Here is a 25,014-nt window from a genome sequence, read left to right as displayed (position 1 = left end):
ATAGCAGTCCTCCCTGGCCACAGAAGTTTCTTGGCTTGAATGAGGTACTTCGAAATTCACATACCTCTTCTTTCTGTGGGAATGCAGCCCTGTTCCACATATTATTTGTTTATAAGTTACTAATATGTAAGGGTGTAAGTCTATACATATGATATGTTGTATATAGTATGTTTTAAATGTGTATTATGTATGTGTACACTTTTGAGAGGAAGCAAGTAAATTTCATGTTTAATGTGTGCTATTGTGCCCACGGGAAAAAAATGACTGAAGTTTATCTAATCTAATATTAGATCTGAAATGCTGCAGGAGGAAAAACAATGCAACTAGATTCCTTTGCAGCCTGAAACACACATGTGCAGGCTTCCTGCTGACCTAGAAACATGTATGTTGGCTTTTTGCTCAGATATCTGTCCACTGGATGGACAGACAGCATCCTCTTTATTAATTTTACGGACCTCTCTTAATACGATTATTCTGTGAAAAGAGGCATCTCCGTAATACTAATTTTTGTTTCCTTGTTCTACTTCTGCCTCGGTGGATGTCTCTGTTGTAATAATTCCTTCATTTTGGGGGTTTACAGGAGAACAGTTACTCACACCTACTAAAATCTACAGCAGGATTCTCTTGCCAGTGCTTCGTTCGGGTGATGTAAAAGCCTATGCCCACATTACAGGAGGAGGGCTGCTTGAAAACATTCCTCGCGTTCTGCCAGCATCGGTTGGTGTAGTGCTAGGTAAGAAAGCTAAAGCAACAGTTGGAGATTTCTTGGGTTTTTTTTTTGTTAAATATGATTTTACGGATACATTCTTAGGCATTCTTTACAGGCTTTTTTTTACCTTCTAAAGTCCTGGTTCAGATTTAATGTTGAACTGTAACTGTACCTTACCAAAAAAAATATGTCTCTTTTGGCTTTATATTCTCCCAAGTTAAGAAAATTAGCAGCACCTCCGTATGAGAAAAAAAAAGCAGTATTACTTTATTTTTAAATTCTAGAATTGGGATAGATATGGCACAGCCCCCCTGCTCTTTTTTTTTTCTTACCCCAATCCCCACCAACCCCCATAGTATTTTGATAGACAAATGCATTTCATAGATACGTAAGCTTTAGAATCAATAGGGCAATAGAAATGAGAGGAAAAAAGTGAAGCAAAGACATTTGGAGCTCTAGTGATCTGGAGGATGAGCTATCAACAAAGCAAAGCAATTAAAAACAGTGCTAGATGGGTTCACAATACAGATAGTAAAAACTTACCGCCATTTGTTTAGCGACCGTTTGAAGTTACAATGGGACTGAAAAAAGTGACTCATGACCGTTTTTGACACTTAGGACTGTTGCAGTGTCCCCGTGGTCACATGATCAAAATTTGAACAGTTGGCAACGGACTCATATTTATGACGGTTGCAGGGTCCCGAGGTCATGTGATCACCTTTTGCAAACCTTCTGAGAAGCAAAGTCTGTGGGGAAGCCAGATTCACTTAGCAACCGTGTTACTAACTTAACAATTGCAGAGATTCACTTAACAACCGTGTTACTAACGTAACTACAGTAATTCACTTAACTGTGGCAAGAAAGGTCTAAAAATGGAGCAAAACTCACTTAATAACTGTTTTGCTGAGCAACAGAAATTTGGGGCTGAATACTTGCTGGTGGAATAGATTACTTTTCTCTGCACTCCTCTTCCCCACACCCCCAGTTCAGATTTGCTTTTGAAGGTGAGAGATCGTAACAGAATAATAAGAGTTGGAAGGGACCTTGAAGGTCTTCTAATCCAACCCCCTGCTCATGCAGGGGATCCTATCCCAGGGCTTTTCAACATTTTCACCCATTGTACCACTTTTAGGATATGGCAACATCTGAGTACCATCAGTCACCTAGCAAGGTGTCAAAAACTTGATGACCAAAAAAAAAAAGTGATGAAGTACAGGTAGTCCTCGACGCCTGCCTGCCCGCCCGGCAGCGCTCTTCCTCCTGCCCGAGGTTTTCATTGTTGTGAGCATTTCTGTTGAGGATTGGCAGCAAGGGTGGTAAGGGGGGGGGTGTTTGGTTTTTATTCCCCCCGTCTGCTGGGTGGTTGCAGCAGGTTTTGGTCACTTCACATAACCCTGGGACACTGTGACCGTCATAAATACGAATCAGTTGCCAACCATCTGAATGTAAATCACAAGACCCTGGAGATGCTGCAACATTCCAGCTGATCGGCGCTTCTTCTGGGCTCAGAAGCGCCAGGATTAGCGTCGAGCTCCAGCTGGAGCCTGGCGCTGATCCTGGCGCTTCCGCTGAGCCCTGATAGCCTCGAAGAAGCTCTGGTCCTGGTGCTTCCGCTGAGCCCTGACAGCCCTGCAGCTCCAGCCTTCTCTCGCTCAGGCTTGTGTGGTGCTGCCACCGGTTCAGCTTATTCCCCTCCCCCGCTACCACTTTTTTAGGATGGTCGCGTACCACCTGCCAGGTGCCAATGTACCACAGGTGGTACCCGTACCACTGGTTGAAAAGCCCTGTCCTATACCATTCCAGATTGATTGTCCAGTCTCTTCTTAAAAGCCTCCAGTGATGGCGCACCCACAACTTCTGAAGACAAGCTGTTCCACTGATTCATTGTTCTAACTGTCAGGAAATTTCTCCTGAGTTCTAGGTTGGTTCTCTTCTTGATTAGTTTCCATCGTTGCTTCTTGTCCTGCCTTCAGGGGCTTTGGAGAATATGCTAACCCCCCCCCCCTTCTTTTTGGCAGCCCCTTAGATGTTGGAACGTTGCTATCATGTCCCTCCTCCTTTTCATTACAGTAGACAAACACTGTTCCTGCAACCATTCGTCATATGTTTCAGCCTCCAGTCTACTAATCATCTTTGTTGCTTTTTTCTGCACTCTCTAGAGTTTCAACATCTTTTTTATATTGTGGTGACCAAACTGGATGCAGTATTCCAAGTGTGGTCTTACCAAGGCATTATAAAGGGGTACTAACACTTTACATGATCATCTAGAAAAGCACCTTTGTAGAAAAGAGGAAACATTATTGTCTGAGTTAGTCTTCCCATGATACTAATGAATTTTCTCAATTGCTATAAGTAACCCTCAGAGCAGATGTTTGTAGTTCTTAGATTTTATAAATTGTATTCCAAACTTCAAACTCCTGAAACCTTTGAGTGCTATCATGTTTGAACCATAACATTTCTTATTTGAATATAAATGTTTATTAAGATAAATATTCTGGCTATTTTCAGATGCCTTGCATTGGAAGATACCCAGCATCTTTTCCTGGCTTCAGAGGGAAGGAAATCTATCAGAGGAAGAAATGGCACGAACCTTTAATTGTGGCATCGGTGCAGTCCTCATTGTACAGAAAGAGCTGGCTGGGAAAATCCTAAGTGACATTCGGAGACGTGAAGAAGCATGGTTGATTGGGAAAGTTGTGCAACATCAAGCAGGTTATTATGTTCAACTCAATTTTCTGGGGATTACATGTGTCAGTATAGCAGTCTTGATTTCTATAACTGTTAAATACAATGTATAGCTATATCTTAAATGTCACCATTATTTGAACCTATTTTAGGACTTTTAGGACCCTTTCCAGATGTTTAAAATAAAACTACCCCTTTTCACATATGTTGAATTTTCCTTATAATTTAATAGAAAATTAGTTGTTTTACTGAACTCTTGTGCTGTAATCTGAATTATTTGCAGTTGATGTTTAATTTCTAATATAAAGGTTCTGCTCACGTTGAAGTCAAAAACTTGCTCCAAGCCTTACAGGCCAATAGATTACAGTCCTTGCACAGCAAACAAATAAAAATGGAGCCACGCAAAACAAGAGTTGGCATCCTCATCTCTGGAACAGGTAAGTTCTTGTGTTTCCCATTGCAAGAAACGCAAAGAAACTTTGAGCATCTTTCATTGACTGTAGTTTTCTGATAGACAAGCTTAAAATAGTTTGGTCAATATGGACAGGAAAAGTATCTTCTGTTTCTGTATTGATTTGATCAACATAATTCTTATGAAAATAGATCAAGTTTTTGAGTCTGTGTTTCTCTGTTTAATCATCTGTCTCTCTCCATTAATACAATACATAATTACAGTTTACTCATTAAACTATAATTTCTATATGCAATTTTTTGAGGGAGGTTATTAAAGACCTGCAAAGTAAATATGTTTGAAAAGAGTTCCTATCCTAAGAGAATGGAGTACAGTATACCTATTTTTAATTTAGGAGTGGAATTCCATTTGATTGGTTGGTTGATTGGTTAATTGCATTTTTAAAGATCTATATACCTTGACACATGAATTATATAATCCAATTCAAATTTTAGAAGACATACATTTATAAGGTGTTTCCTCTAATGCCCTATACTGTTTTATGTAGTGCTGACACTGAAAAATATATGAACAGTATAGTAAAAAGTTTTGGCATTTTCAAGTGTAAATGATAAGATTTTATTTTAAATTTCATCTTATTAAAATAAAATTTATATTTTATTAAATTACTTTTTTTAAAAAAAATTAATTATAATTAAAATTAGAATATCTATTAAATACACTATCATTAAAGTAAAATATATTAAAATGAGAATGCATTTTTAGTTGTGACTAATGTTCATATTTTAACATTACTGTTGATTTTGGATGGATTGGGTTATTCTTTACAAAGGAAGCTTTAACTTTTGGGACGACTCAAATTGCCAGTTGGTTAGAATAATTAATTGTATTGTTAATTATATTGCTAATAGTGCAATGGTGCAAATGCTTTCAGAGGGTTAGATTAAGCAACTATATCTCTTAAGTAAAACCAGCTGCCTGCAATTAGTGCAGGTTCGCATCCCGCCAGGCTCAAGGTTGACTCAGCCTTCCATCCTTCCGAGGTAGGTAAAATGAGGACCCAGATTGTTGGGGGCAATTAAGCTGACTTTGTAATAATGCCGCTTGGGGGTGTGTGTGAAAGCCCTAATAAGCAGGCATATACATAGAATGAAGGCTACTGCTAAGCTTGTAAGCCGCCCTGAGTCTTCGGAGAAGGGCGGGATATAAATGGAATTAAAATAAAATAAATAAATAAAATAAATTCTTAATACGGGCTCCCCACAGGGCTGTATGTTGAACCCCCTACTTTACACCCTCTACACTTATGACTACACTCCCGCTCATCCCAGCAATATTATTGTTACATTTGCAGATGATACAACAGTGGTGGGGCTTATCTCCAAAGGGGATGAGTCTGCGTACCGGGATGAGGGGAAAGGGTTGCTCTTGCGGTGCAGAGACAATAATTTGGTTCTCAACACAGCTAAGACCAACGAGCGTATAGTAGATTACAAGAGGAATAGATCAGACATTCAGCCCCCGATCATCAGCGAAGACTGGGTGGAGCAGGTGGCAAGCTTTAGGTTTCTGGGTTTTACCGTAAAGGAGGACTTGACCTGGAGAGCCTTGGTGGAGCAGTGGGCTAATGCCTCCTTAAGTAACACCAGCTGCCTGCAATTAGTGCAGGTTCGAGTCCCACCAGGCTCAAGGTTGACTCAGCCTTCCATCCTTCCGAGGTAGGTAAAATGAGGACCCAGATTGTTGGGGGCAATAAGCTGACTTTGTAATAATGCCGCTTGCGGGGGGGGGGCAAAAGTCCTAATAAGCAGGCATATACATAGAATGAAGGCTATTGCTAAGCACATTTGATTTGTGCTTAGATTGTAAGCCGCCCTGAGTCTTCGGAGAAGGGCGGGATATAAATGGGATTAAAATAAAAATAAAAATGTTATAGCATTGGTTAAGAAGGCCCAGCAGAGATTATATTTCTTGAGACTTCTCAGGAAACAACAACTGAATGAAAAACTGCTGGTGACCTTCTACCATTGCTCCATAGAGCATTGTAGCCTATTGCATTTGTGTATGGTTTGCTTGCTGCACAGTAGCCGATAGGAAAGCGCTCCAGAGTGTGATTACTATCACCCAGAGGATTATTGCCTACTGTGGACAGCACTTAATTTCGTTGTGAGTTACACAAGGACAATAAAGATTAGTCTAGTCTAGTCTAATCATGTGCAGAAAGATGGTCTAATGAGGAAAACTCATTGAATTCAATGTAATTTATGTTTAGGTAAATTAAGGTTCTGGCTTAAGTTTGTTTTATTTGCCTATTTGTCAGGTACCAATATGGAAGCTCTGATTGCCAGTGCAAAGAAGCCAAACAGCTCTGCGGAAATAGTAGTTGTCATTTCTAATAAGGCTGATGCAGAAGGACTTAAAAAAGCTGCAAGAGTTGGGATTCCCACAAAAGTAGGTTCTTTCGCATTAGCAGTTTATTGTATTCAGTTGTTGCTGCCTGAAATAAATAAGTAAACAACAGTGGGCTAGCCCTTATAAAAAATACCTAAGAAAGAGAAAACGTGCCCTTTACTAGATTTGTCACAGATGGCAGATTGAGCACAGTTAAGACATCACAGTAGCCCATAAAGTAGGAAGATTGCGCTTGACATGGAACCATTTGTGATCATCTGGCAAAGCGTCACTAGAAACCTGAGTATCATAGCTGTTCTGGATTTTTTGCACATAAGAATGAAAACACTGAGCAAATGGAAAACACAATTACAAGACATGGTTCTAAGCCATTTTTCTCAACTTTCTACTGTTGTTCCATGTCCTTTTCCTTTATTTCCTGCTTGCTCCCCATCTTCTCACTTTGCTTCCTGGTTTTGGGGTACATCGCTGTGTGCTAGTTGCATTTAAGCATTTTCTTTTTTTTTAATTGAAAAGTTTTTCAATACATTTTATCTTTAACAAAACAACCCCTCCCCACCCACCCACCCCCTTCCCAACCCAACCCTCCCCCCCTCCCCTTCCCCCCTCCCTGACTTCCCAGAGCTAAATACAAGGTATAAAAGTAAAAACAATCATAAACTACCATATGCTAACAACAATAAGCTATTAAGTCTACCGCACTTTAGCTCTTGTAAAATGACTACAAGCAATATAAATATCACATCAATACTTATTCAAATGCTAAATGAAACTTTTTAGTCCCATATTTGTTCTGGATATAATCAATCCATTTTTTCCACTCCACAATATATCTCTGTTGCGAATGGTCCTTCAAATACGCCGAAATCTTTGCCATTTCCGCCAGGTTGGAAACTTTTAAAGTCCATTCTTCTATAGTCGGCAGTTCTTCCTTCTTCCAATATTGCCCTACTAAAAGTCTTGCTGCCGTAATTAAATTCAACATCAATTTAATGTCCACAACAGTAGTATCAGTAATAATACCCAGTAAGAACAATTGCGGAGAAAACTTTATCCTTCTCTTAAATATCTTCTGCATATTCCACCAAATTTTAATCCAAAAAGCTTTAACCTTTTTACAGGTCCACCATATATGAAAATACGTTGCATCTTTAAGCATTTTCAATGTGCATGTGCAAGTAGATAAATGTGCAAGAGAGTTTGTGTGTGTTCAGCTATACTGTACATGTTTGTGGGACAGTATGTATGCATTATCTGTATTTAAGTTCATATTTAATTAGAAAGATATACCCACTTTATATCCCCTACCACTGTGAGACTGCAGCCTTCTGCATAATTCTCAAAAACTCCTATGATCCTCATCCCATCAGAGTTCCTTAAGATTTCTGTGCTTATGAGAAGGAACAGTCAACGTTGTGATCCTTAACTAAACTGGTCTAATAAAGGGTGAAACATCTACATTTAAGCATTCTATATTAAGCATACTGAAAACAGTTCAAGAAAAAGGTAGATGTGGCTCTCTGCCTTATAAGATTCTATGGGATTTAACATTCCTGTGGGAAATATTTACAGCATGTTGTGAGATACTGCTACAACTACAGCATCCTGAATTTCTCATACTAAGCTTGCTGACCAGAGCTGATAGAAGCATTCAGCAGCCCAGATTCCCCACTCTTGGTTCATTACAATTGAAATTATTTAGGTGCATTAGAATGTGTACAAAATGGGTTTTTTTTTGTTGCTGTGTGGAAAAGAGGCCTAAAATTAGGCTAGAATGAAGCCATTGCACCAGATTTTCCCCAGTACAGATTTTCCCCTAGATTTGGACAAGGGCAGTTACCAAATGATAGGTTTTCTTTTATCTGCCATGAATTGCTAGCTGTAAACTCCAGATTACAACATAGAATTAATGTTATAGTACTTGGTTATCACAAAAGTAACTAAGAAGAATGTGTGAAACACTTTGACATACTATTGCAGGATATCCTACTCTGAATCTGTTTAAAGGTTCCTCTTTCATTGCCTTAGTGCCCAGGGCCAAAATTGACCATGTTGACAATAGTATATTGTTCTTGATATATCATATGTCTCCCTAAATGATTTCCAACTGATAAGATAAAGCTTTACGTTTCAGTGTTTTGTGTATTTAATGGAAGAATGATAAAATCAGACTTGTCTAATCTTGTTCCACAGTCTTAACAATTATCATGGCAGGGGACGATGGAAATTGAGGTCCAACTTATCTGGAAGATGGCACTTAGGGTAAATTAGACTGCATTACATCTGTTTTTTCTACTGGTTTTGTATTTTAGGTAATTAGCCACAAGGATTACAGCAATCGTGTAGAATTTGACAGTGCCGTTGATCAAGTCCTGAGGGAGTTTTCAGTAGAATTGATTTGTCTTGCAGGATTTATGCGCATCTTATCTGGCCCTTTTGTTAGCAAGTGGGACGGTGAGCACTTCTGTGTTTTACATAGCCAATAGTTTGTTGTAGAATCACTTTCCTAGAAGCAGTAACTTCTTAATTTAATCATTTTAAAACTCTTCAGAGACTAACAGATTTGAAGTGAATCCTTTTATTTTGAACAGATGCATTTTGTAAGTTAAAAACTCCACCGATGTAAGGGACAATGTCATTATTCTCCGTGTTGTTACTAAACAAGGTACATTGCAAGAATCTCCATATTGATAACCATCTATTCTGAGCTGATATGATAATTAAGATGAGGGCAAAAATCTTCCTATTTATTATCTCTTCAATTTAAATCAATATAATGGTGATTTTTTTAAAAAAAAATATTTTTTGCGTCTCTCTTAGAATGAGAGACAATTGACTTCTACTATCACTACCGTACGATCACAGATAAACATATTTTAGAGTGAGAAATATTAGAAAGCCCAATGTGAAAAGGACCACCACCTCTTCTTCTTTTTTTCCTCCTTACGTAGCAGGCTGCAGGAGACAAATGGTCATTTTAGATATCTGAATTGATCCTTTGTAATAGAAGTCTTTTGAAAGAAATTGGGGTGAGAAGACAACCCGGGGAGTTATAGTTAGAGTGGAGCCTTTATGAACAGTTATGAGAACCTCATGGAATACACATTGGTATTTCTTTTAAAAGAGACAATGAAGCAGAACAAGGACACATGAAAGTATTGAGTTTTTCTTTAAATGGGAATTTGTTCTACTGGCTTAATCTTTTTAAAATTAGAACTTAGGGGTCATATCTGCTTGCTTCATCTACTATACAAATTATAAATCTTTAAAAGTTTATCAACAGACTGACGTTTACAAGTACTGCAAAAAGTTCAAATTTCAATTCCTAGGTTGTTAGTCTAAGGATCACAATAATAGGTTGATTGCAGTTTTTCCTGAGGTCTTGGAGAAACATTGCCAATCAAAACAGACAGAACTACATTAGATGACAATTTGTTGAGGTATGATTACAATGGATCGGAGCTTGGTTGATTCCAATCTAAATATGTACTGTTTTGCAAATGCAATTAATAAGTGCTGATGAAAGAATAGACATTAAAAGCATACATTGATGCTTATAGATTGCTGTTTCAAATTTGACATATTGCATTATATAGTCATAATTTAGACTTCAGATCTTGATTCATGCTTTATTTTTCCCTTTAAAGCAGAGTTCTAAATCATTATTTGGCAATTTCTCCCCGACACCAACCAAGATTTATCAATACACTTTGCCCTTTGGTTTTGACCACTTCCAAACTATAATTTAGCTGACTGCATTGGACAGACATTACACAGTTTCCACTGTATTTTTAATTAAATGGGGGGAGTGTTTTTATCTTATTTTATGCACACCTATTAATTTATATTTTAATTTTATAAAATTAGAAAAATGAACGTAATAGCAGTGTGTTATTTTTTTTTCGTAGGAAAAATTTTGAATATTCACCCTTCTTTGCTGCCTTCATTTAAAGGAGCTAATGCCCATAAACTTGTACTGGAGGCCGGAGTCCGTGTCACTGGCTGCACCGTGCACTTTGTGGCTGTATGTGCTTATTTTTATTACTTGGTTGATCAGTTTAGTTTAAAGCCTTTGGCTAGCAGCTTACTCATAACTTTTGAGAGCAAAGTATAGTGAACTCAACATAAGATAATCAGGGATCTGAGCTATAATCTTGTAGTTTTGACAAAACTAAACAAGACATAAAAAATATAGATAAAAAAATACATACACGTGGTTTGTCCCCCAGTGCAGGGGTCGGCAACCTGAAAAAGGAAAAGAGCCACTGGGAACCGGTTCCATCACACATAAAAAAAAGTGGGAGCCGCGTGCGTGCGTCCATGCACGCGCATGCGCAAAAAACGTTTTGCGCATGCACAAAACGGGTTTTTCTTGCGCATGCGCGGACGCACACGGTTGCCATTTTTTGTATGTGTGATGGAACCGGTTCCCGGTTGTGCGACGGCGACGGCCCGTTTGCAAAGCTACCGCCTTTGGCAGCCTGCAAGCGTGCCGCAGCAGCTTTCCCAACGAGCGGCGCCGCTGCCCGTTCGCGCGGAGGTGCACGCGCACCTCTCCAAAGGTTTGGGGAGGTGCGCGCGCACCTCCGCCCATTCGGAGAGGTGCGCGCGCACCTCTCCAAACGGGTGGTGCCACTCTCCATTTGGAGAGGTGCGCGTGCACCACTGCCCGTTCGAAGAGGTGCGCGCGCACCAGGCGGCTGGGAGCCGCAGGAGACAGCTCAAAGCCGCATGCGGCTCCAGAGCCACGGGTTGCCGACCCGTGCCCTAGTGGAATACTGATAAGTATATTTCAAGAATAATAGATTCTCCCCCTAGCCTAGTAAAACAGGCCATAGTTGTTTGATCATTTAAGAATTAAGTTAGCCATTTTCACTGTATCCTTTGTTATTGCAGATGACTGTTAAATTGCTGCATCTTGCTAAAGTTTTTTATTCTTTTCTTTCCAGGAAGAAGTTGATGCTGGAGCAATAATATTTCAAGAAGCTGTTCCCGTGAAGATTGGAGACACAGAGAAGACTTTGTCAGAAAGAGTGAAGGAGGCAGAACACAAAGCCTTCCCTGTTGCTATGCAGCTAGTGGCAAGTGGAGCAGTTCAATTAGGAAGAGATGGGAAGTTGTGCTGGAATTTGGAAGACCATAACTAAAAAATATAGGGCATAAAAAGAGCAACAATTCTGGTGCATATTTTGCCTTCTGAGTTTGGCATAGGACAGCAAGATTTAAAATCTTAACCAAGCAACTCAAGCCAATATATCCCAAAAATAAAAGGAATGAACTTGCTGAATTATACTCCAAATAGAACTAAATGGAGATAGGTCTAAGTGACAAGGCATTTGTGTAATTAGTATATCCACAGTATGTTATCTGAAAACTATGTGAAGAACTGCTTGCCGCAAAATGCTTGTCATTTTACCTGTCTGTAATCTATCAGAATTCTGAATTCAGACTCTATGTTTTTAACTCAGACCTAAGAAAGGCACCACAAAAAGAACAGGTCATAATCACAATTATGAATTAAGCATTTTAAAATACTAATGATAGTTTCACCTATTAAGTTAATTTGGAATTATGTTCCTTCATTTTCCCCCCCCATAGTAGTGATATCAAAAGTGTGTTTTGTAATTCTGTACTAAATACTCTGAACACAGCAATACCAGTATTATTGAACAAAGCGGTATCATTCAATACCAGATCTGTGTGTAACTGACCTCCTATATGGGACAAATTTTCCACCCCCTTTTCTAAATATGTTGCACGAAACATCTAAATGGTATATTTTTCTCCATCATGGAATCAAGCAACAGTCTTTTTCCAGGATATTTTTATCTTAACCGTTAATATTATGAAAACAAATTCATTTAATTCCTGTTAGAAAGTAAACATGGAATTATGGCCCTAAATATTATCTATTTTTTCAAAAGTCATATTATTACTGTCTTTTAAAGTGAATATAAACAATGTAGTTCCACTGAACTATATTTTTGTTACTAACTTAAATGATCAGAAGCCAGAATAACTCAGAATAACTGTGACATTCCTTTTAACTTTGTTTTTATATCAAAAGATTTTGTGATCTCAACTCCCAATCTAATAAAATGTTTCAAAATTCATTTTTATATTAATGGATCTCTTTTTAATACCAGAGGCATAGGGGAATAAAAGTCATATTGGTAGAGTAGATGAAAATAACTTGTAACAACTGTGATTTCTAGAGAAATCAAAAGATGATGTTCAGAGAAGCCTGTTGATGAAAAACATTTCTGGGGCCTGAAATAAATCAGAGTGTTCCTGTTTCAGGCATTTAACACAAACAGTGCTCTGTTGTCTCTTGTGTCACTCCACAGTAATCCAAAATGTCTCCATTAATAGTGGAAAGCGGTTTCAATTATATACCTTTTGCTACTCTTACTAAACTTTGAAGCCATCTTCTTGATGGGCAAGATGGCTTCATCCACCAGGTCTCTTATGCCTAGATAATCATTTGATGGGGTAATAGTACTTTTTTTCCCCTTTTAATAGGTATTGTCTTAGAGCAGTGTTTTCTGACATCAGTGAATTCCAGATGCACGGACATTCACTCTCAGAATACTCCATGACCAGTGCAGAGTGAGAATTCCAAGTATTTAAAGTCCACACAACTGGAAATTCCAAGATTTGGAAACACTGCCTTACCGCTTCCCAAGGCTGAGTGCTTTACAGAGAAGTAATTGAGATCCACATGGCATGCCAATATTATATAGGTGATCTTTATTACAGTCACTGACCAGCAAATCAAACAGTAGACAGATTAAAAGAAAAAGCACGGAGCATAGGAATCTATGGTATTAGAAAAAAAATATATAAATATTAATTGGAAAAAATAGTAAAATGGCTAAAACCTAGAATGTTTCTAAAACATCAGTAAAAGTGCTTAGAACAATTTACTGCAATGCAGTGAATACATACAGGAACATGATGCAAGTAATAGAAACAATATGACAAATTAATTAGTAAAATGTTTTTTAAGCCTAGAGTTCTGAAGTTCTATCTATGGAACACTGAGCTATTAAGTGGATATATGTTTACTTGAGTATAACAGGAGAAATAAAACCTTGACACTATGAGACTTCAAGAACAGGGGTAGGTTGATCTTCAAGGTGTCAAGACGTCTGGTAAATATACTTTCCAGAGATTTCCTTTAATAAGCAAAGATATTAAGCAACAGTCATTTGCATCTTTTTCCTTGTATCCACGAAGCATGGATATTGTAGAGCAAAACTTACTGATAAAATATAAACTTATAAAGATAAAATCTTAAACCTCCAGAACAATTAAATCTTGTTCACTACATCCAATAATCTAATATGAGCTGCAAGTCTCAAATTTATTTGTAATATCAACTTTACTTACGTTGGTTACCATTTTTTATCACAAAGACAGGTTTAATTCATATTTATATACTTAGTACACAACTGTTAAGATATTTCCATTAAAACTTTGATGATGATGATGATGATGATGATGATGATGATATTATCCATTGTCTATGCAGAGACTCAGTCATCTAGGTCATGATTATATCCCAAAGATGCTTTTTCAAAAAGCAACAAGACTTTCTTTTTTCAACAATGTCTTTAAGGAAAAACAAAATGCAGTGCCTTTTGAAAAAAGCTCCTTTGGGATATCCATTCAGTCGTGTCCAACTTTTGGTGATTCTGTGATCTCTCTATGTCTGCCACTCTTGCACTTCTTTGAGCTTTTCTATCCTCTGGCTGGTGTCAGCTGTCATCGTGAAATTTTTGCATGCTAATCATAATTTGACTAAGCATCTGAACTCCATTTTGCAATGAGATGTAGGCCTAAAAAAAGCGCTGTTCAGTAAGCTCTGTAGCAGTCAAACCAGTTTGCATCCAACTCATGTAACTACTAGAAAGATTGTGAAACTTTTCTAAATGTTAGGATTTGTGGTGTGGCATATGCCTCTTTGAAAATAGCAAGACTACAGTCACCATTCATATAAGGCCAGGATGACAGAAGAGCTTATTTGCTACCTAAAGATAATTACAGGCCAAAACCTAAATGTCTCTTCATTTATCCAATAGTAGGCAGCATAGTATATAGGCAATGGGTTTGAAGCATTTCAGATCATTACTGTGATAGACACCCTGGGAAGACAAATTCCAGAGGATACATACACACCACTGCCAGCCTTAGACCAGAATATACATGCAATTGACTTGTAACCTAACCCTTTTTACCTCTTACCGTTTACCTCCTACTGAAAAGCAAGACAGACAGGTGGTAACTAAATTTCTGAACAGATAGAACTCCTCCCTTGCCTTAAAGTTAAATGAGAAGGATAAACTTTTGTGGGGTTTTTTTGGAATTCTTTCCAGGATCAGCAACACGATATTGGGGAAAGAAAGCAGAAACCTAAGACCATTCCAGGATGAAATCTTCCTGGGTTTAGGAAGGAATGATAGAATTGTGGAAGTCAAAGTCCAAACGTGTAAAAGTTGCCAAGTTTGAAAAACACTGGTCTAAAACCTACTCGTTTCTCTTTGCTATTTGATTCTTAATAAGCAGTAAACCCTGCTTCAGTAGAGATAGCCGGGGCATTTCCTGCCACTATTTCCTCAACCAAGAATATAGGAGCAAGACTGAAAGAAAGAAATGCCTTCTCCTCTCTTTTAATTGAAATGGCACAAGGATAGCTTAATCTTTGTAATCCGTGGTTAATCTATAGCAATTGAGCCCCAGATTACAAGATCCTAAATCAAAACGTTGACCAACACGACTGACGTTGGTGAATGTTTTGATTTAGGAGCTTGCAATCCGGGGCTCAATTGCTGCAGACTAACTACAGATTGCAAAAATTAAGCTTATCCTTGCGCCATTTCAATTAATGGAGAGGGGAAGGCATTTCTTTCTTTCAGTCTTGCTCCTATATTCTTGGTTGAGGAAATAGTGGCAGCAAATGCCAGGGCCATCTATAACTGCTTCATCTCCTGGGCTGACCTTTGTGCTGATGCTCAGTGGTAAGAAAGTCCCTGGCAATTAACGATTTAGGTATTGCAGTGTAAATGGATAGGGGGGGGGGAACCCCAAGCTCAGTGTCTAATACAGCTACTGGCCTTTGGGAAGAGGAACTATTTGAAGCTCACATTATGCCCATACCTTTTCTCACCCCAGGGAGCCATTGCTGGTTCTAACGCTCTGGCTTATGGAAGGAAAGCTGTAACCGGTGCTTTTTTTGTAAAAGAAAAAGGTGCCGGAACTCACACATGTCCTACAACCCACCATGCCTACCCTACAAGTTTCCATCCAAAAAAAAGGTGCCGGAACTCCGTTCTGGGCGTTCTATGAGAAAAAAAGCCCTGGCTGTAACTATATAACAGGGGTCTTCAAACTCGGCCCTTTTATGACTCATGGACTTCAAGTCCCAGAATTCCTCAGCCAGCGTGCCTGGCTGAGGAATTCTGGGAGTTGAAGTCCATGAGTCATAAAAGGGCCGAGTTTGAAGACCCCTGCTATATAAGCAAAGGTGGGGGGAAAGTTGCTGTATACAAGGAAGTGACAGACTGAAACCAAAACTGAATTTAGAATCTCAACCACTGTCATTCATCACTATCTGAAATGGCTGCCACAAAAGCATTAACAATCCCGCCTTTCCTTTCAGCAGTTTAGCTCCTGTCTTTCTCTTTTCCAGTAGGTTTTTCTGTCTCCTCCTAACTGCACCATCCCACTGGCAACCAGTTGCAGAGCCATGGGAAAGACCCGGTTCTCTGCTTCTTTGATTTTTGCAGATAAGGTCTCCTGTGTATCTTCTGTTTTTGTATATGCCGGCTCTTGTACAATTATTGCTTCAGGACTGGTCTCCTCCTGAAAGAAAGAGAAGGGAAAACGTCCCTTATCCAGACACTTACTAGCAAGGTTAACGTGAAAGACAAATAGCTAAAAACAGAGCAGTGACTTGTTTACTTAAATTATATGAACAATAGAATTGTTCACTAAGATATGAGACAATTAATTAACAGAACGTTTAGAAATGGGACAAGGGTATTTTATTTATTTATTTTAATTCCATTTATATCCCGCCGTTCTCCGAAGACTCAGGGCGGCTTACAAGCTTAGCAGTAGCCTTCATTCTATGTATATGCCTGCTTATTAGGGCTTTCACACACACCCCAAGCGGCATTATTACAAAGTCAGCTTAATTGCCCCCAACAATCTGGGTCCTCATTTTACCTACCTCGGAAGGATGGAAGGCTGAGTCAACCTTGAGCCTGGTGGGATGCGAACCTGCACTAATTGCAGGCAGCTGGTGTTACTTAAGGAGACATTAGCCCACTTTTACTGTAGCCTACTACAGTAAAAGAATATTTTATGTAGATAGTCAGTGTATGAAGAATTTTGCTCACGCATGAAATCAAGACAATATTCCTCATCCAATATATTAAAGTAGCCAGAGCAAAATACTACCTTCTATATTAACAGGAGTAGGTGGAGTTGTAGTCCAATACATCTAAAGAATATTTAATTATAGATAGTTGCATCAGAGGTAGATGCAATAAAATTAATTACCATAAAAGTTCAATGAAATATGGACAGAGGAGGTATAAAATAATTTGGAATGTTTGAGTTGATTTCTTTACACAAAGGTAAAGGAATAACAATATTCCGTAGCCTCAATTTCTACAAAAGGATTTCCCAAATCTTGGTAGATATTATTTTATTAATGAAATTGCAGTAAACATCAAACAGACAAGCCATGCTAGTTGTGAACATAATAATTATTACCTACCAATATATAGAACACAGAAAATGTGTTTATTGCCAATCCAGAAAAACATACTTACAAGTACAAAATGCACAGTACAGCCAACAATTTCGTCTATAGATGGATGTGCTTGATTATAGGTGTTAATTCTCTTAGTTGATGGTGAGACTGATGGGTAAGTTCCCAACATCTTTCCTACAATTAATAATCATATTGGGAATTATCAGATAGTATGGCAATACAAGACACAAACAGATAATTAATTTAAAAGTTTTAGATTATACATCTAAAACTTATTGTAGTAGAAAGGGTTGTCATATATGCCAAACTTTCAACAGTAAATATCTCTTCTGAGTAGTAATGAGGAATAACAGCAGTAGAAATAGCAATACAAGTTAGACTTATATACTGCTCCATAGTGTTTTACAGCACTCTCTGAGTGGCTTAAAAATATCAGCCTATAGCCCCCGACAATCTGGGTCCTCATTTTACCGACCTTGGGAGAATGGAAGGCTGAGTCAACCTCGAGCCTGTTAGGATTGAACTCCAGACTATGGGCAGAGGTAGCCTGCAATACTGCATTCTAACCATGTGTCCACAGCTCAATAAATATGCCAAATTCAAATTCCAAAGCAGATTTATGCCCAAGGCACCTCTTCATTCACTTTTTAAATGTTTAAATTTTAATTTTAAAGTCATATAAAATGTAGTGGCAAGTTGGCCTATTCATTGCAACACAACACCTGTAACCCTGTAAAATGCAGAAATATGGTGGATTTTTATATACAGGCAGAAATGGGATGTTATGTGTTTGGGTGCAAAAGGTGGTGAATGTATCTGAGAGAAGGGATGGTCCTGCATGGTTTAAGGGAGTGGTGATCCAATCTTTCCTCAAGGAGCCATCAGCAGACACAACCATGCTGAATAATTTTTGCCTATCTCCAACATTTCTTTTACAGGGAAAGTTGTTGAGAAGGTGTTCAGGCTGTTGCTAGAAAATGCTCTGAATGAGGTAGATTATCTGGATCCTTGCAGGCAGATTTCAGATCTGGGCACAATACAGAGATGGCACTGATCGCACTTGATGATCTGTAGGGGGACTATAACCAGGACTGAAGTAGTACATTCAATCTGGTCCTCCTTGATCCCTTGGCATCCTTCAATACCAGCAAATATCATGTTATCCTGCTGGATTGGTTAAAAGATTGAGAGTGCAATACAAGGCTACTATGGTGATTTTTTCCCCTCAGGGCTAGTTCCTGTCAGTTTGATGGGAGGGAGTGGTGGTAAGAGATCTAGCCCAAGTCTTTAGGGTACCTAGGGCATAATTCTCCCTCCACTCCTATTTAATTTCTACAAGAGACCAATGAGGGAGGTCATCTGTAAGCATAGGGTGAGATATGTTCACTATGCTGATGATGCTCAGTTGTACATCTCATCTCTGGGCTACCCAAGTGATGCACTGACATTCTGCCCCACTGTCTGGCATCTTTAAAGATGTGAATGGAGAACAGGCTTAGACTTGAACCCTCACAAAACCAAGTGGCTGTGGGTTTTTGGACCACCTGGCTCTGAATGCTTTCCATTTTTGTTTCTGGAAGGGGTCACACTGCCCTAAACAGACTCAGTGAGCAATTTGGGGCTTCTCCTAGATTCTTGGTTCCTGCTTGGGGAATGGATGGCAGCAGTGGTTCATTTGCAGAGCATTTGCACAGCTCCATCTTGTGTGCCAATTGGGAACATGGCCCTTAATCCCTCAGTCTGCTTGCCATTGGATTATTGCAATGCACTGTAAATGGGACTGCTCTTGATATCCATTTAAAAGCTGCAACTAGCCAACACGTAGCCACAGAGACGTTTGTAGGAATACCTCAGTATGCGTATACCAGCTCTGCTTCATGAGCTGCACTGATTACCAGTGAGTTTCTGGGTGCAATTCAAGATACTGGTTGTCACTTACAAAACTCTCGATGGCTCAGGCCAGGTTACTTGTGGAATTATCTACCTCCAGTTATGTCTCTTTGTCTGGTAGCATCTGAAAGGTTGGTATATTGGATTTTTTTGTTTAGGCAATATCATCTGACAAGATCCAATAGAAATGCCTTCTCCATTGCTGGCCTTTGCCTTTGGAACAGCATCTCCCCAGATTTTGTTGGCCCTAACCCTGCGTGCCTTTGAAAAGTACTGAAGACCTAGCTCTTTCTCCACACACTGATCCTGCCAAATGAATTTTCCTGAAACTTTATGTCCTCGTGTCTTTGTATTTGTTTTTCTGTACTTGTTTATTATATTGTTTTGCATGACTCTACTGCTTTTGCTGATGAGGTATTCTACCCAGAGTCATGTGCTGATTCAATGACTTTATAAAATAAATAAACAAACAAGAATAGATCCATTACTGTTAACAATAATATTTCATCTAACTTGCTTACCATACCATTTCCTAAGGAAGTTACTAGACAAAATTCTTATAAATCCCGATAGACAAATCAGTTCAATAGAGAATTCTTCAAGGACACTATCAATTGTGCCTTCATATTCTGATGTGCTTCCATACAGTTTATGGTCAATTACCTGCAATAGTTAAGAGGAAATTAGAGAGGGCAAAACCTCCTAAGTGTTTGGGTGAACACTGAAAACGATTCTCTTAACAGTCATCAATATATATCTGAAAGCCATTTAGGTGGATATACAACATCTACCAAGTACGATCTGTGAGGTTTCAAGATTCAAAGTTAAATATACATTGCACTTCATTTCCACTTTTTGCATTGGATAAGTTTTTCTCCCCATTTATTGGGTCTCCATACTGCAATTCTTATTGAAAAACAATGTGTGTTATAGTAACAGACAATTGTGCAGATCGTTTTCAAGTAATTCATCACTTGGAAGAAGGATACTACAGCTAACTAACTAAGGAGTGCCACCTCTAGCCCACCAAAAAGAGAGGGTAAGAAGAAATCTCTTTGTTATTACCTATGTCATACTTAAAGAGAGAAGATATAACCATGTAGTGCCATGGTCAAAAAGATACACAGTGTATCTACAATCAATTTATTGAACTTTACAGATGCTTAATGATGCTAATCACTGAAGTCAGTCTTGGAAAAGTCATCTCCACCCCCATGGCTACAATGTATTTCCATTCTTAGAAGTATAGTGTGGTGCCATATTTTTCACTTCACTTGTTTGCTTCTTTTCCTACTTATCTGTTTGAACTTGGACTTCTCCCAATGTGGAAAAAGTGACACAAAGCTAAGTAGATGATTCTTCTAGAAACACCAACAGCACTTTGCAAGGAGGCAGACATACCCTAAGAAGAATTTCTTGGCAATTGATGCAAGGACAAATTTACAGTCAAAACAAAGTAAAATTGAAAATACAAGTTGGAAATATTTGCACTCTGGAGGGGACTTTGGTATAAACCATCCAGAAGATACTATGCTCCATTTGATCAGCTGGGGATGTCATTTGCTACTCTGGAGGGGTCTCTGGCAACAGAATGGGCATGTATTTGACTAATATTTCCCTCATATTTATTTCTGTACTTTAGATCAGGGCTTTTCAACCTTTTCACCCATTGTACCACTTTTAGGATATGGCAACATCCAAGTACCACCAGTCACCTAGCAAGGTGTCAAAAACTTGATGACCAAAAAAAAAGAAGAAAAAAAGTGATGAAGTACAGGTAGTCCTTGACTTACAACAGTTTGCTTAGTGACTGTTCGAAGTTACAATGGCACTGAAAAAAGTGCCTCCCAAGCCACAGCCGAGCAAGACACCTGTCTGGCGGCGCTCTTCCTTCTGTCGAGGTTTTCATTGTTGTGAGCATTTCTGTTGAGGATTGGCAGTGGGGGTGGGGTGGGGGCTGTTTGGTTTTTATTCCCCCCATCTGGTGGGTGGTTGCAGCAGGTTTTGGTCAGTTCACATGACCCTGAGACACTGTGACCGTCATAAATATGAATCAGTTGCCAAGCATCTGAATGTAAATCACAAGACCCTGGAGATGCTGCAACATTCCAGCTGATCGGCGCTTCTTCTGGGCTCAGAAGTGCCAGGATAAGCACCGAGCACCAGCTGGAGACTGGCGCTAATCCTGGCGCTTCCTCTGAGCCCTGACAGCCCTGCAGCTCCAGCCATCTCTCACTCAGGCTTGTGCAGTGCTGCCACCAGTTCAGCTCATTCCCCTCCTCTGCTACCACTTTTCTAGGATGGTCGCGTACCACCTGCCAGGTGCCAATGTACCACAGGTGGTACCTGTACCACTGGTTGAAAAGCCCTGCTTTAGATCTTGTGGTAATTAAGCTGTTGTTCCATTGACTGCATTCTCTAGTTGTGGTTGTCTTATAGTATATAGATTATACATACTCTCCGTGTACTCTCATTCTTGTAATTTTTAACTGGGTGAAACACTACATCATATGGCAATTATTTTTGAACCAAGGTACCTCAAATGGACTAAATTACAGAATGTGTCCAAAATCTGGGGCCCATTATTCCTGTAGAATTGAAATTTGGCAAATTTGGAAATACTCATATGACATAGAATTATCATATAGTATTTTATGACAAATGCAAAATATATAATGTTTCATGTGCTGATGCTTGTCTAGTACAATTCAGCTCAATGTAGGCTATTTTCAAGGCTGATCTATCTCTGAATCTTGAACTGGATAACTCACTGTGACCAACTTGCCCAGGCCAACTTGCTGTAGGACAACTCGCTATGGCCAACTCACCACTGGACTACTCACCATGGAACGATTCAATTTAATTATTTAAATAATTTAAAAATTATTTTAAATTTTTATCATTCGCATTTCATTTTGTCCCTCCTTTTGCATCTTTAATGATCCTAGTTCACCGTTTCTTTGATATTAGTGTAACTCTTGTCCCGCGGTGACTCAGCTGCAGCATGTTGGTTGTTATGAATTGTCCTTAGGCTCCTCTGAATCTATCCTAACTTTTCCAGTGAAGGCAGTCCATGAGAAGTTCTGTCATTGTTGAAGGGAGTATCTGTGAAAGGATGATCCAATGTTTCACAGGTTGTCTAACTTCCCTCTAAATATTAGAAGAAGTTAGTACCCCTTGGCTTGGACGGCCACCAGTCACAAGGCACACTTGTACTGTAGTGATATAGCCTTTATTAAATGCGTGTGAAGGCAGTGTGAGTGTTTTGCTAGTAGGCTTAGAGATGTATTCAAATAAATATTAGATTATATCATAACCTGGAACTAAATATACATTAATGAACTGGGTCATGTGGCGCCTTTTTATCTGTGGAGCCTCCAAAATAGTGAATGTAATTTTTTTAGAATGTACATTACAATAAGTAACTCATCAATTAATGTCAAAAACAGACTGAAAGCAATAATTCAGAAAAGGAAAAAAAAAAATCCTAACAAGAGACAATGTAAATCAGATAGCTACAAAGCTTCCTTGCACATCACAACCTGAAAGCTGAGTTGTTTTCTTAGGTGAGTGAAAACAATAGAAAGTATTTACCCTCGTTGGGATCCCAGCCAAGGTTGCATTCCTTAGTTCTTCCACCCCAGATCTGTTGGCAATTACTAGGACTACCTGAGAGCAACTTGCAGGCTCTTTTGCATATGACAGGAGTGCTGAAAGACTTGTATCTCAAAATAAAAGAAAAACATGCAAAATGCATCAAAAGACCATCCTGAAATGCTGAAAATGACATTTTCTTGAGACAAGCAAAAGAAATGCCCCATTAATAATGCAGTGTCTATTTATTTATTCATTCATTTATTTAACACATTTATATGGGCACTCATAACCAAATTTGAATGGATCATATTCAAAAATTAAAACAACACGTAAAATCATATTAAAACTATCAAACTAAGCAGATTAAAGCATTGAAAAAACAAAGGCCTGGCAACAAGTCAAACATCTAATGTGCAATTATCTGATCTTATCTCAGTGCTTGGAGAAAAAGACAGATCTTCAAAGCTTTATAAAAGGCTCAGAGGATGGAGGCCTGCAGAATTTCAGGGGAATATAAACCCCTTGTCACTTTCTGAGCTTGGTTGTTTCATTACTCAAACTAGGTACCGTCATCGGTCTTAGCATCATCTAGCACTAATGATGTCACCTAGTTTGGGTTATGAAACATCTGCAAGAAAACAACCAAGCTCAGAGAATACGAAAGACCTCTCATTTCAACCCTGAGCTACAAACATTCTCCTTTATTGGGACTAGGAATGTAGCCACCCTACCTCACCTAATAAGATTGGCAGAGGTCCTTAGGGAAAGGTGATCCCATAGATATATGGGATATATATGTGATATTTATTATTGCCACATTGTGTAATTTGGGGGCTCAGAACAAGAAAGGCTTATTCTGACATTCAGACAGAAAATATAAGCTCGTATTTTCCTTTTTTTTATTATGAAAGGTTTCTTGATCATTTTAATAGATTGAAGCCTATTACAAAAAATTCTCATCTGAAAACGTTTACAAATGACACAGCATAACATAGCATAATTAAATTCAAATGATTAACATTGCTCCCTTTCTACCTTATTTGCCTATTAAGTTTAGAAATCTGCTGAAGCATGTTTCTCAACCCCAGCCTACCCATCTGGAGAAAACTCCATTGCTCTCCTGGATTAAGTTTACCATTCGTGGATTTTACGTAAGTGAGCTCAGTTGTGTTCATTGGGATGTACTGCAAGGTAGTATTGCATCCATAGGCAGCCTAAGAATCTGAAGGTTTCACATTCTGTTCAGTTATATAAATCCAACTGAAAAAGCTTTCCTCTCAAACCACAGCACCATTCTGCTTTCTTTAGGAATTTTATTCCTAAAATCTGAAGATGCTTCCAATTGCCATTAAAGATATTCAATGGATCTGAACAATTAGTTTAATGGTAAATTTGGAGATTGGAAGTTCTAGTTAATTTTCAATTTGATCCAAAGCATAACTACTAGAAATGCGATAACTTTTCACAAATCTTAAGAAAGTAGCTTCAAGCAGATATGGAAAATACAGACAAGCAACTTCAACTATAAGACAGGGTATGCATCAAGTATACAATGCGACATTAGTAACCACAGAAAATAATTGCATGGTTACCTGATCCAGAAATAAGAACAGCTACTTTAACTTTATGCCTTCCGTGTATGATCTGAGGTTGATTGTCTGCATTTGAAACATCCTTCAAAAATGGCCATTTATTTTTTAGCAGGACCTCAGAGAGATTCTTGATTTCTACCTGGGGATACCCTGAAGAAGTATATGATAAAAAAAATAAAGTAACTACAAGCGTTACATTCAAAATTCAGTTAAATTTGGCTTTTTCCAGATGTTTTGAACTAATTACTGAAAGGATAACCTTTCCTGTAATTATACTATCAAATAGAAATCTCTTGCACTTCACCTGATACTTATTCCTAAACCGACACTCTGTATTTTTATTCACGCCACAAAAAGAATCAAAAGTAGTCATTAGTAAAGTGTACTGCACAGCATCTTTCTCATTAAGGCCAGCGTTTTCATTACATAGACAGGGATAGGAAACCTTAACATCTTCTGAAATTTAGTTCTAAGGCAATCCCAGTTAGAATGGTTAATGTCTAGAGCAGGGGTAGGCAACCTCGGCTCTTTTATGACTCATGGACTTCAACTCCCAGAATTCCCGAGTCAGCTGACTCGGGAATTCTGGGAGTTGAAGTCCATGAGTCATAAAAGAGCCGAGGTTGCCTAACCCTGGCTCTAGAGAGTATGGGAGTTGTAACCCAAAACATCTGGAGAGCAACAGGTTACTTAACACAAATTACCAATCATCCATAAAGGTTAGGCCACAATTTACACAACCTTGGAGAAGATACCAAAATCCATTTCTCTACTCTGACTACAATACTTCCTAATTAATTTATATATACTGTAATAGTGTACTGGAGAAAGGTTTTATGTGCATTTTGAGAATCCGTTCAAAAAAGACAATGCACAGTTATGCTTCTCATAATGAATATTGCATACTGAAACTGAGACTTGAAACCCTCATTCT

At 38.6% G+C, this 25,014-nt stretch overlaps 2 protein-coding genes across 4 annotated transcripts in view; one reads left to right on the top strand and one right to left on the bottom strand.

The window, feature by feature from the left end:
• LOC308668204 (trifunctional purine biosynthetic protein adenosine-3-like) overlaps positions 1 to 12,299 on the top strand; it is a 47,118-nt gene extending 34,819 nt beyond the window's left edge. For 2 of the 3 annotated variants that reach the window (XM_081327932.1, XM_081327933.1), the window contains 7 exons: positions 581 to 733; positions 3,218 to 3,421; positions 3,703 to 3,831; positions 6,127 to 6,257; positions 8,531 to 8,672; positions 10,127 to 10,242; positions 11,168 to 12,299. In XM_081327932.1, coding sequence (XP_081184058.1) covers positions 581 to 733; positions 3,218 to 3,421; positions 3,703 to 3,831; positions 6,127 to 6,257; positions 8,531 to 8,672; positions 10,127 to 10,242; positions 11,168 to 11,365 — 1,073 coding nt within the window. In that variant the 3' untranslated portion in view covers positions 11,366 to 12,299. Of the gene's footprint in view, positions 1 to 580; positions 734 to 3,217; positions 3,422 to 3,702; positions 3,832 to 6,126; positions 6,258 to 8,530; positions 8,673 to 10,126; positions 10,243 to 11,167 lie in introns of those variants that run through there. The other variant, XR_014026473.1, reaches the window with a different exon arrangement.
• A 648-nt stretch (positions 12,300 to 12,947) lies between these two features.
• The window catches only part of LOC308667209 (trifunctional purine biosynthetic protein adenosine-3-like), a gene marked incomplete at its 5' end in the record, with an annotated part of 31,906 nt that continues 19,839 nt past the window's right edge, over positions 12,948 to 25,014 (bottom strand). The window contains 5 exons of the mRNA XM_081326355.1: positions 12,948 to 16,082; positions 17,060 to 17,175; positions 19,413 to 19,554; positions 22,486 to 22,616; positions 24,081 to 24,230. Coding sequence (XP_081182481.1) covers positions 15,876 to 16,082; positions 17,060 to 17,175; positions 19,413 to 19,554; positions 22,486 to 22,616; positions 24,081 to 24,230 — 746 coding nt within the window. The 3' untranslated portion in view covers positions 12,948 to 15,875. The remainder of the gene's footprint in view (positions 16,083 to 17,059; positions 17,176 to 19,412; positions 19,555 to 22,485; positions 22,617 to 24,080; positions 24,231 to 25,014) is intronic.

The sequence above is a fragment of the Vipera berus genome (genome assembly GCF_964194415.1).
Source record: "Vipera berus genome assembly, chromosome: 4".
Taxonomy (NCBI): domain Eukaryota; kingdom Metazoa; phylum Chordata; class Lepidosauria; order Squamata; family Viperidae; genus Vipera; species Vipera berus.
The sequence above is the reverse complement of the archived record's forward strand: the minus strand, read 5'-3'. Positions and strand labels throughout refer to the sequence as shown.